This window comes from Lepidochelys kempii, chromosome 3 (assembly GCF_965140285.1).
Source record: "Lepidochelys kempii isolate rLepKem1 chromosome 3, rLepKem1.hap1, whole genome shotgun sequence".
In the NCBI taxonomy this organism is placed as follows: Eukaryota; Metazoa; Chordata; order Testudines; family Cheloniidae; genus Lepidochelys; species Lepidochelys kempii.
The window spans coordinates 132,668,911-132,681,698 of record NC_136382.1 but is presented as its reverse complement, the minus strand read 5'-3'; the positions used below and the strand labels follow the sequence as shown (position 1 = coordinate 132,681,698).

At 41.9% G+C, this 12,788-nt stretch overlaps 1 protein-coding gene across 14 annotated transcripts in view; it reads right to left on the bottom strand.

Moving 5' to 3' along the window:
• Window positions 1–12,788, bottom strand: part of DISC1 (DISC1 scaffold protein) — a 383,371-nt gene that overhangs the window by 352,658 nt on the left and 17,925 nt on the right. For 13 of the 14 annotated variants that reach the window (XR_012158151.1, XR_012158148.1, XR_012158149.1 and 10 more), the window contains exon 1: window positions 6,458–6,553. The exons of the other annotated variant lie outside the window; for it this stretch is intronic. Coding sequence is in view for 8 of the 13 variants with exons in the window: in XM_073338071.2 (XP_073194172.1) it covers window positions 6,458–6,536 (79 nt within the window). In the remaining 5 variants the exon portion in view is untranslated. Of the gene's footprint in view, window positions 1–6,457; window positions 6,554–12,788 lie in introns of those variants that run through there. 14 annotated transcript variants of the gene reach the window in all.

The following is a 12,788-nucleotide window of genomic DNA, read 5'->3' as shown; positions in this document are numbered from 1 at the left end:
GGACTTGTGGCACCTTAGAGACTAACAAATTTATTTGAGCATAAGCTTTCGTGAGCTACAGCTCACTTCATCCAAAGCTAACTCTGAGAGGTGGTGTTGTGGGCGGGGTTACATTTTATAAAAATTACATTAAATTAAACACCAAATATATTGCAAATTAAGGATGCCACAGTATGCTTTGCTCAGTCCCAGTGGACCAAACTCTTCCCTAGTGTAAATCCACTCATTTATAATGGGCCACATTATAAATGAGGCCCATTATAAATTAGTTTATAAAGGGTTTTGCAGTAGCCTTTCCTCCAGAACAGTGAAGAGTATTACAACACACCATGGTCTCCAATCCTAATCTAAGCGGCACAGTAAGAAAGGACTAGTCTCTGAAAAAAATACACAACGTGCTAAGGGGTAAATTCAGAAATCACTATGGCAACTCCAAGAGAAAGGTTGCTTTCTCTTTACCTTTGGGTCTGATATTCCAAAATAGGTAAGAAAACCAGTTTCAACCGAGGGAGTTAATATGTATTTGATTTTAAACTAGAGAGGGCTGAAGATTGCCTATCCTTCATAGAGAGACAGAGAGAGAATAAAGAGAAAGCTCAAAAATGTCAGAATGCTGAAATTAAGGAATCATAGCCCCTGAGGGGTACCAGTGGGGTTGTATATTCTGAAGCAAATCTTATCTGAAAGGTTGGATGTTTCCGTAAATGTTGGAAGCCCAAGTTATGGTGAACAAAACAACCAAACAGTGAGTGCCTAACTCTTGAATACAGCTAGAATTAACCATCTGTTTAGTGTGTTCAAAAATAATAAATATTATTTGCTGTGTTTTCGGTCTTATCTTTTCTGTATTCACTGTGCACTAGTGTAAATAGTCTTTGCCTCAAAACATCACATACAGTAGCTTAGAATCAATATCTAGTCTTTGTTTAAAAAAAGAACAAAAACGAATAAAAATGTTATACATTTTAAAGAGAGAGAAAAAAAATCAACAAAGACGGTATGTCTGTATGTCGTTTCTTTGCAAGCCTTTGCAGCCCAGATGATGCAGCACTGTGCTCATACATGCAAGCCAGGAAGTGCATGTGAGTAGTTTATTTTCACTGCCCAAACACCGTGAACCTAAAACATTTATATCAATCTTTGCAGACAGCTTTCCTAACAAAAAAGCGTTCAACACTGGGAAAAGGATGTGGATAGACAAATTACTGCAGACAGAGGAATAGGGTTGACAGAGAAAAGGGGACCCACAATCTCAGTCTGTAGCACAATAAAAGAAAATTTCTTTCAGATACTGTTTCAGTGGTATCTCATGCCAGTCAGTTTAAAAAAGAGAGAGAGAGACTGAATGGGGATAAATGTTGGAGAAACTGGGGTTTAAAAAAAAAAAGATTTTATGCATATATGGTGGACATGTCTAGTCATTAGAGTATTGGGATGCAGTCCGTAACCAAATACCACAAATTATTGAATATTTATTACCAAATCATCCTTTGCTAAAATCCTGCTGAGGCTTCCTAGTAGAAATGGTCATACAAAAGGAGATGAAGAATTAATCTCTCATCTGCTAATAGCTGCTTGGCTATTGGCAGCCTCTCACTGGAAAAAGAAAAATAGCCCAGCTACTGGGGAATGGTTCAAAAAAACACATGAGGTTGTGGTTATGGAAAAAGTAACACATCGATAATTTACCCAGTAAAATGGACAGATAAATACTTAGAATTTGAATATTAACATTTGATAGACATACCTGGTCTGGTAAATATGTGTATATAGAGACTTCCCTCAATTTAATAAAAATCACTAGAAATGAGGTATTGTAATGATGCTCACTCTGTAATATGGTAACAGCCTGTTAAACAGAAAGGTCTGATGACTGTATAAGGAATCTTTAAACAAAATATAACTGTTGTAATGATCATTTTGCTTCCGATATTTCCATGGCAAAGATTTGTAAACTTCTTAAAACTTGCTAAATAAACAAAATTAACAATAAAATAGATAGCATAAGTGGTGAAAAACATGGTGAAATGTAACACTAGATTTTTTTCTTTTTTATTATTGTTAATAATCTCAGGCATTATAAGTAACACCGCTAAGGAAAGATCTTTTAATAAAACAATTTTTACCCATTACATGTAGAATTTATAAGAAGGCACTCAGATTATTTGGACCTTGGTGCGCACAGACTGGAGCTGACTTGATGCAGGTAGGCATATCATATGTGCCCACATAGAGCCCCATAAAACCCTTAAGAGCAAGAAAATGTCCAGTTAAACTATCTTTCTCCAAGATATCTTAAATCCAACACAACCCCACTGCTATATAAATAAGTTTAAAACAACCTCCATTATGTATAGTAACACATCACATTCCTAACAAACATTATAACGTAAACCCTCACTGACCTCAGCACCATTCACATCCATAGATGTAGGGACATGCATGAACTGGTGAAGTGTGTGTTGTGTTATTTTCCTACGGAGAATAGCTAAAATATTCTGTGGAAGAAAATGGAGTTTGTAGTTCAAAGGTGGGTGACGCTAATGCCTGAGTGAATTTTGAAGTTTCCACATGCTATTTGTGCAAAACATATATGAAATTTGAGACTCCATACAAAATTTCTGAAATGTTTACTTTAAAAAAAAAAAAAACACTTTTCTCCTCTCAGGCACACCTGCCAGTGACCAAGGCCCCTTCAAGAGTACTTTTTACTATGCTTTCTTTTAAAACAATCCACCATTTCAGCTCCATGGAGGCCTACAAGTCCTGTCAACAGGAAAAGCCTAAGACAACCTTTACTATGGAGCCATTATCAGTGCCTCTATTACAGTTTTCCACAGTATGCATCCGATGAAGTGAGCTGTAGCTCACGAAAGCTTATGCTCAAATAAATTGGTTAGTCTCTAAGGTGCCACATCTTTTGCAAATACAGACTAACACTGCTGCTACTCTGAAATCTATAACATCTGAAATCCACCACAGCCTAAACTTTAGTGAAGAAAACAAGGCCCTGCCACTACTATAAAAGTAAATGTTGAATCCCTTTAACCAACCAGGAAAAATTTAATACAGTAGAACCTCACTAGTTTGCACTAATTAGTGGAAGGATCGTTGCAAATAAGTAATTGAACAAACACAATAGGGGAAAAAAGCAGAGATAATGCATCACAATGTATTTTTTGTTCATTTATTTGACAAGGGTAATTTAGTTTTAATTACTGACAAATAGTTCATGGTATATGTTCTGCAGTACATTTTGTAAAAGTAATAAAATCTTTGTAACAAGGCACCTCATTACAGCACTCTTAAATCTTCGTCCAAAAGTAGAGAGACTTGCACACAGAAACTGGTGTGGACTGGTAAGTGTGAAATAGTAAGACTCTACTGTAATATTGGCAAAGATAACGAAAAGTGTGTCTAGTGTTTTATTTTAAAGTTTCACTAGTCTAAGAAAACCCCAAGTATATCTCTAGAAAAGCAGAACAGTGGCTGGAATGGCCACTCACCAATGCTTCACTTAGGTACAGCCTACAGTAGGGAAGCTTTTCAAAAATTTCCCACCATTTCTTATACTAGTTCAGCTAGACCAGTGTTAATAATAGTGGGAGTTCTAGCATGGATGGGTGGCCTTCTGCTGGCAACCAACACAGCAGTGTTATGAGATGGTGCTTAACATGCCAGTGGTCAAACTACATTAGGGTTCCCATCATTCTTAATGTTAGTGGAACTCCTGATCTATACTTCAAAGTTTTATCAGTACAACTATTTCAGTTAGTGGTGTGGTTTTTATTCTATTTTTTTAAACCTAAATTATTACAATAGTAAAAGGCCTAGTGTGGTTGTAGTTATACTAATATAATGGTGATTTATACAAATATAGTTTTTCCTCTTCACATGGAGTAAAAGCTATACCAGTATAAAGTGCATTTATGCCGATATAATTTCAGCCATGCTAGAGGGAATTGTACTGCTTTAACCATATCGGTATGGTTAAAGCAGTACAACTTTTTAGTGTAGACAAGGCTGAAACCAGCAGTATAGCATATTGATGGTAGCATTTTTTTTTTAATTGTCTTTACATTTACTATGCTTGCCTTATTTCTGGATTAACTACTAGCATCAGTGTGCTGAAACTGTAGGTCTCTAATTGCACAGTTTGAAAATCAGACTATTTTTTCCAACAGTGCTGGAAACTCTTCCATACACACAATAAATTCTGTGTTGTACATTTTGTAATAATATTTCAAAACTGCCAGGCTTTCTGGGTGAACAAAAGCAATAAAATAAATACAGTGGTGTCCTATTAAAATTCCACCTCATTTTGATCACTGCATTCCCACAGTAGACAAAGGGTCCCCCCCACAACATACACTCCCATAGGTGTACTAAGCATCACAGAAGCAGGAGACCAAACTGGCTCCAGGGGACAAACACAGCTGAAAGTTGGTAGAGTATCACCAAGGCCAGGGTCATCAACAATCCCCAGAGCTGACCACTAATGTTTTTATCTGATCTATAACATCAGGGAAAGGTACCACAGCTGAACTGGGGCTGCAAGAGGAAAAGAAAAAAAAGCTACTTCATGTTTAAAGGGACATGGACATATTAATTATTCAAAAGTAATTTCTGACATTACCCCTACCCCTTCTATTGGTGAGAGAGAGAAGCTTTTGGTGTGAAGAGCTCTGTGTGGCTCAAAAGCCTGTCTCTCTAACCAACAGAAGTTGGTCCAATAAAAGATACTACACCTCTACCCTGATATAACACGACCCAATATAACACGGGTTCGCATACAACGTGGTGAAGCAGCGCTCTGGGGGGGGGGGCTGCTTTAATAACAGAAATGCTCAAGGCCAAAGCAAGTTCAATATAACGCAGTTTCACCTATAACGCGATAAGATTTTTGGCTCCTGAGGACAGCATTATATCAGGGTAGAGGTGTACCTCATCCACATTGTCTCTCTAATCTGCTGGGATCAACACAGCTACAACTAAACTGCATATATTATCCCTGCTCCTAAGTCTCCCTGTCAATTTGTTGCTGTTTTACAATCACATCTTTTCCTACTTTTAAAAATATTGCTCTCTGCCCCCATGGCCTTCCTACAAACTAAAAAAAAAAAAACTGATCAACTGGTTACAGAGAACACAGTGAAACGGACTAAAGACCCATCCACAAAATGGGGGTGATAGCCCACAAGAATGTTATAAGGCTTAAATTTTTTTTAATGTTCATGACATTTTGAGATCCACACACGGTAAAGACCAGGTATTGTTTCTTTCAGGACACTCAGCAGGAGAATAAATAGTTCACAGACAGATTTGTTTTAGAAAAGCAACAAAATAGTAGACAAGTTAGCAGGAAAAGCAGAAGTGCCATTACTAGGACTCTCAGGACTGTACAAAGAAAACAATAAGAAATATAGTTTATTTTAAATGTTCTTTGGATACAGTAGTTTATATTTAAGCAGGGGACAATTTGCCTTGAAATCTAAGTCACCTACCAGGAGCAAGGGAAACACACCAACATCCCACCTGAGATAAATACCCAATCTTTTCTTTTACTTGAGATGTTTTGGGTGTTTATGGTGAGACAACTGGCAGTTTTTATCTTCTGCTCAAGATGAAAAGAACATTGGAGCAGGAGGAGCCCACCAAAGCCAGTCCAAGGCAGCTCCCACTGGCAGCCTCAAAGCCTGAAGTGGGGAGCCCTGGCGGGAGGACCCAGAATAAGGTAATCATATTTTCCTAAATTGAAAACAAGATGCCGGGTAAACGGTAACACCAGGTGGTTCGAGTCAGCCCCGAGCTGCCTGGCATGGCCACTCGCCCGAGCCAATGTTACGGCCGTCATGCCTTTTTTGGCAAAACTGGATGTTGGTCCCATTCGCTCTTGCTCAAACATCTCTGAGCCCTCCCCCGCCAGGGCAAGAACAAAGGGAACAAATGCCCAGTTTGGCCCCCCAAAAAGACTTGAACTCCGGGACAGAGCTTAAAAAAAAAAAAAAAAAAGGCCAACCGAGCCAAAACAGGACCTCTGGTCACCCTACCCAGACCAGACCTCCACAGGCAGTAGCAAACTAGCGGGGTGGTCACGCCGACCGGACACCCACAGGTTTGAGGCTTATCTGGTCACAGCCTCTCCCGTTTGCTCGCTGGGCTGGGCGCCGCTCCGTGTTCCCCGCTTGTACAGCGCCGAGCACAGTAGGGCCCTGGGTGCCAGCGCAGCCCCCATAACAACTAACACAGCCCCCGCTGCCGGCTCCCCACTGACCGGTACCGGGGCTGGGCTGGGCTGGACTCGCCTCCCGCCGCCTCCCCCCAGGCTCCGCGCCTGGCACCCAGGAGCCGCCCTGAGCCAACGGTTCCCCAGGCGGGGCCGGGCACAGGCCAGGGCCGCCGCCACCTCCGCCTCCCCGCGCCGCGGCCCCGCTCCGCCCGCACCAGCTCCGCTCACCTGGGCTCAGCCCTCCGCGCTGGGGCTGGGGCCGGGGCCGCGGCTGCAGCCGCCTCTCCCCGCTGGTGCCGCACCACATCCTCCGCCCGCGCCGCCCGCACCCGCCGCTTGACTCGCTGCCACCAGCCGGCCCGAGGCCTCCGACGCGGCCCGGCAGCGCCCCCGCCTGGCCGGAACGGCTCCCCGCGCCACGCCCCCGCCGGGACACGGACAGCGCGGCCCGGGCTCTGCCCTGACTGCACAGGGAGAGAGAAGCCCCACTCCCAGCTACCACCACACCCCCATCACAGCTATACACCCCAACATATCTACACCCCACATCTACACCCTCACCTACACATATCTACACCCCACAGCACAGCTATACACCCCAACGTATCTACACCCTCACATATCTACACCCCACAGCACAGCTGTACACCCCACATATCTACACCCCACATCCACACTCACACATATCTACACCCCACATCACACACACCCCACATCTATACCCCAACCCAAACATATCTACACCTCAGGTCACATCTATACACCAACACACACACAGCCCACATCTATACCCCCACCCGAACATATCTACACCCCACATCACACCTATACACCAACACATCCACATCACCCCTATACAATACACCTAATACAGCACCTATCTACACGGGGGTGAGCAAACTTTTTGACCCGAGGGACATATCTGCGTATGGAAATTGTATTGGGGAGCCATGAATGCTCACAAAACTGGGGGTTGGGGTGCAGTAGGGGGTGAGGGCTCCAGCTGGGGGTGCAGACTCTGGGGTGGGGCCAGAAATGAGAAGTTCAGGGTGTGGGAAGGGGCTCCGGACTGGGGTACGGAGTTGGGATGTGCGTGGGATCTGGCTGGGGGTGCAGGCTCTGGGGTGGGGATGAGGGGTGGGAGTGTAGGAGGGTGTTCCAGGCTGGGACCAAGAGGTGTGGAGGGCAGGAGGGGGATTGGAGCAAGGGCTTGAGGCGTAGGAGGGAGTCAGGGGTGCTGGGTCTGGTTGGTGCTTACCTCAAGCAGCTCCCAGAAGCAGCGGTATGTCCCACCTCCGTCTTCTACGCAGAGGCGCAGCCAATCGGCTCTGTGCGCTGCCCCGTCTGCAGGCACTACCCCTGCAGCTCCCATTGGCAATGGTTCCTGGCCAATGGGAGCTGCGGGGGTGGTGCTTGGGGCAGGGGCAGTGTGCGGAGCCCCCTGGCTGCCCCTATGTGTAGGAGCCGGACGGGGGACATGCTGCTGCTTCTTGGAGCCGCACAGAGCTATGGCATGCCTGGAGTGAGGCAAGCCCCCAACCCCACTCCCCAGCTGGAGCACCGGAGCAGAGCAAGCCCTGGATCCCGCTCCCTGACAGGAGCTCGAGGACCAGATTAAAACATCTGAAGGGCCAGATACAGCCCCCGGGGCCATAGTTGGCCCACCCCTGATCTACACCATAGATCACATATATACCCACATCAGCGCACACACACCATATCACATCCCCTATATTCACCACACCAACACATGCACCTCATACCACATCACTTATATATACACATACGCACATGACATATCCACACCTCACATATATATATATTTTATATATATATACACACACACACACCTTACACCACATATATACTCCCATACATCATATGTATACACCATATGTATGCACCTATACATATACACCACATCAGATATACACACCCATACCCATACACACAATATCATATATATATATATACACACACACACACACACACATCCAGTATTGCCAGCTCTAAGTGTTCAAAAATCATAAGATTGGTATTTATATATATGGGAGTTTTATTTGTCTTCTGATTTTTGAGCCTTTAAAGTGCCCTCAGGTCATGTTTTCAAGCTTTTCTCCACAACTATGATAGATAGAAGTAAGAGCAGAGATTTTTGATTTAATCATAAATTCCAGCTTCTCTGTCTTTAAGGAAAACAAACTATAACAAAACTCACAATAAGATTGCAAAGGTTGACAACGCTGCACATCACATATATACACACACAGCAAAGCTTAGCACATCATACATATATTACATCCAAAAAAGCGTATGTTAAAAGAACGTTAAGGTTGCAAAATTAAGTATGCCAAAGCTAGAAAATGGAATTAAGATTGCCCGTGTATACAGTATTTAGTTACATGATCATATACTATTTTTTCTACAGGACCCCTGCCTCATTTGGTGCAGAGGATGGACAGTGCTCTGGGAATGAATCAGGGTTGTGTAGTAAAGAAGGTGCAACATACACAACACATACATATATTATACGTACATATCACACGACATATACATACCCATAAATACATACACACCACACCCACACTGCAACCACAGATATATTCAAATCACATATACACACGCACCAAATAAAAATGCAAAACTAATGTTTTTAAAGAGATTTTATTTTAATGGGAAATTCTCATTAGTGCCAGCCAGTGTGTGCAATTTGCAACTTCCGTACACAGTTGCAAAAAATCAAGTGTTTAATTCTGTAGTAATTTGTATAATGAAATTTAGAATGAGATTTATCCTTGCGTGAAATGTAAAAGATGCAATGTAATAGAGTATGTTTATATAACACCCAAAGTTTGTCAGGTGCTTTAAAGAGAAATAAAAGTCCCTGCCCAGAGGAGCTTGTAATCTAAGGAGCTGCAAATTTTTATGCACTTGGGTATTCTTATTTAGAGAAGTAGTCATACTAAAGTAAAAATTAGTCAGAAGATCTAAAATGTACTTTTGGACTGAAGTTGCACACTTCATATCTGACTGATTCATATTTCAGATTCCACCTTGAAATTAATTCATTTTAACCAATTTTGGCCAATTTAGCATTTAGTTTTTTATGGACTATGTCCAAGTGTCCTGAGCTTGATATAGCTTTGAGAAGGCATGTAAGGATGAGATTTCTATCGGTGAATGTCCGTAAATGTCAATTTCATTGTTACACACACAAACCAAGGAAATATATTGCCATCAATAATAATAATTTACAAGATAGGCAAAGTGTGCTGCTTGCAAACATATTAGTATATTTTGACATGTGACGCTGACAAATTGTGGTTTAATGGTTACAAAGATTTAACTTTTTGATTCTCAACATCTACTGTCATTAAATAATTATTGTCTGACACCTCCCGTAATTTCCCACAAGTGTGAAAATTTAAATCAATAAAAATAAAAAACACTTAAAAATAAACATCTATATTGTCTCTTGAAATTATACAATATAAATCGAATTCTGCTAAGCCTATTTATAAGTTAGAGAAACCTCTGAGAGAAATATCTGCCTTTGTGTGTGGAGATTAAAATTCAGAGTTGGTACCGATTTTGAATGATTGGAAATTTCAGACTCCTATGGATTGAAGTTATATGGTAAAATAAACTAAAATAGCAGATTAACAGATTTTTTTCAACTCCTTTGAAAAGACGATGTGTGCAAGTCTTACATTATAAAAGAATACTTGCAGTTCATTAAAATTAATACACATCCATGTCACTGAGGCTCAGATTGTCCTCATTCCTACTTCCTTGGCCCAAATAAAACTCAGGCAAATTTGCAGTCCCTGCACTCAGGGTAGCCCAGGGGCTACTCTGTCTTTAATCCCCTAGAGGTGCACAATGGTCCAATGAGGGAAGAGAGGGGTAAGACCATGGTCCCAAGCCCTCTCCTCTACACCAGCCTGCAAAGAGCGACCAGTGTGCAGGGACAATCAGCTGTACTACATGAAGGGCTGTAATAGTAAGCATCCTCCCATAACTTCTGGAAGCACTGGGTATTCCACCCCACCACTTACTTTGGGAAGTGCCTATGTGTGTACTACGTGCAAAATGTTTTGTTTTTAAATTTAAATCTACAGTGCATCACTATGATAGTGCAGTCACTGTGCACACACAGGAGTTCTTCTCTGAGATTTTATTTTGTATGTTGTAGAATTTTTTCTTCTCACATTCAAGGGAGCATGCATACAATTATGTGATATGATACTGGAAACAATCACTGTGCTGTATGCATCTTGGTGGCTTATGATTTTAATTAACTAATTCTTTACTAAGAATTATGTTCCTTTTTGATGTCTCTCATGGTCTTTTCTATTTTATTTCAAGTTAGATTAGCTATATCTGGTTTATATTCTTGAACTAATTCTTTCAACTAGCTTTGTTTATGTGCACTGTTTGAATTCCTCAGTCTGTGGATTTGGATGTCAGAAACATTAAGTGTTTTAGGTGCATTCTAATATACAGCCATCACATGCCATCAGTCTCTGAGGAACTTGCAATGTATATTTCAGGTTTCAATGAGGCCATAGAGCAAGGAAACTGCCCTCGTTCGTGTATTAAGACCACTATCATTTTTCTGAGGAGGTCTTTTTCCCTTCCATCTTATTGCAGCCATCAACATCTATCCTGAGATCCACCTCTATTTTTAGTTCAAAGGCTAGTTGTCATCTCTCTACTATTTTTATTTACCTTTTCCCACTTAGTTAACTCCCCTTCCACCTTGAGCCATTACCACCACTTTTGCACTGATAAACTCAACTTTACTTCTTTTGATACCTTTAATTGCTTACCTTGACCCAGGTAAATTTGTCATTTTGTCTTAATCTTCTTTTGGCTTCAGTCTCGATTCTGCTTTCTTTTTTCTTTCATATCTCCCATGTTTATATATCTTCCTATCACCACCTCTATCACCACATTATGCATGTACACCAGTGCCTGGATTCAGCATCTTCTGTAATCATCATCAATACATTCATCACCCCTCAGGTTTACTATTGTTTACGTATATTCTTTATACCTCCATGTCCCAGTTTTTTAACCCGTATGCAGAATGTTGCTGTCTTCCCACAAAAAGTGAATGCCTTTAAAAAGCCAACATTTGCCAGCAGATGCCACAGTTACTTCCTATTTTAGATTGGAGGAGAAGAAACTGTCGTGTCTCAGATACTGGTGTGTGATTTTGGCAAATGTTGCCTCTTTAATGGTGACCACTTTATAGTGTGCAAGGCCATCACCCTCTCTTTTCTAACAATTTCGCTGGCTCTCCACTAAGTACAGAATCCAGTTCAAAATTGCCCTCTTCGTTTTTCAACCCTTCCATGGGCCTCTCTCCCTTTCTTGTTCCTCTGCTTGTCTGGAACGGACCTCTCCTTTGTACAGTACCTTCATGCAACCTCGACATCATTGTAAGAGTACTCTCCTCTGCAGCTGCTGCCATCTGGAACAGGTTTCCTGTAGCTCTGTGTCTCATCACCTCCTTCCTCTCATTTCAAAACAGCTGCAAACATCACTTTTCTTCCTTTCCTTACACTTCTTAATTTTATTCCCACTAGGCTATCAGTACTTACCTTAGATACCCCACTGACAGGAGCTTAGAAATATCATGGACAGAGCAGATGAGATTAAATTTGGCTGTGTGTATTATTTAACTCTGTAAATGTTCACAACAACTCTGTAGAGTGTTTTGGGATATGGTTTATATGAAAGATGTTCTTCATTATAGAACCATAGGGTTAAAAGCGAGCCAAGGTCATCTAGTCTAACCCCCTGCCAAAATGCAAGATGATAAAACTATTCTTTGGATGCAAAATCCTGGCTCCAATGAAGTCAATGCCAAATGTCAATGCTGGCTTAAATGGACCAGCATTTCACACACCCCCAAATTATTTTGTCTTAAATATGTCTTAAACATAGTAATCCAAGAGAAACAGCTACAGGCCTCCTTTAATGGGAGCTAGTTGTAGAGAGAAAAGCAGGCAAATTGGGAGTTGGGACCGAAAAGCTAAGAGCTGGGCTGGGAGGAAGTCCGTTTCTGGCAAGCAGGGTTGCCAATTTTGGTTGAATGTATTCCTGGAGGTTTCATCACATGACATTAATCTTCAATTAAAAATTAATCTTTAATTCCTGGAGACTACCCTACTGACAAGAGCAGCAGCAGCGACAGGAGTGACCTTCAAACAAGGGGGCTGTGCAGATAGGTCTGAGCTAGACAGAGAAAAGGAGTGGACTCTGGCCGGAGGATCTGCAGGCCAGCACATTGTTACCTCTAGCTGAAAGTTTCCTGGAGAGAGAATTCCTAGCACCGGGGTAGGGGAGCCCCATCTTCATATCTCTGTACTGGACTACCCCTAAGGGCTGGATTAGGGACTGCTGGTTCATATTTTGCTTGTAATTTAAAGCAATTGTGCCAAGAGTAATTGTTGGGGTTATGTCTGGCAGCCCTAGTAAAGCAGCTCTTTGTTATTCATTAGACTCTCCGAGGTTGATGGGAACCCAGTGAGGGTTGCAGCCTGCAGGA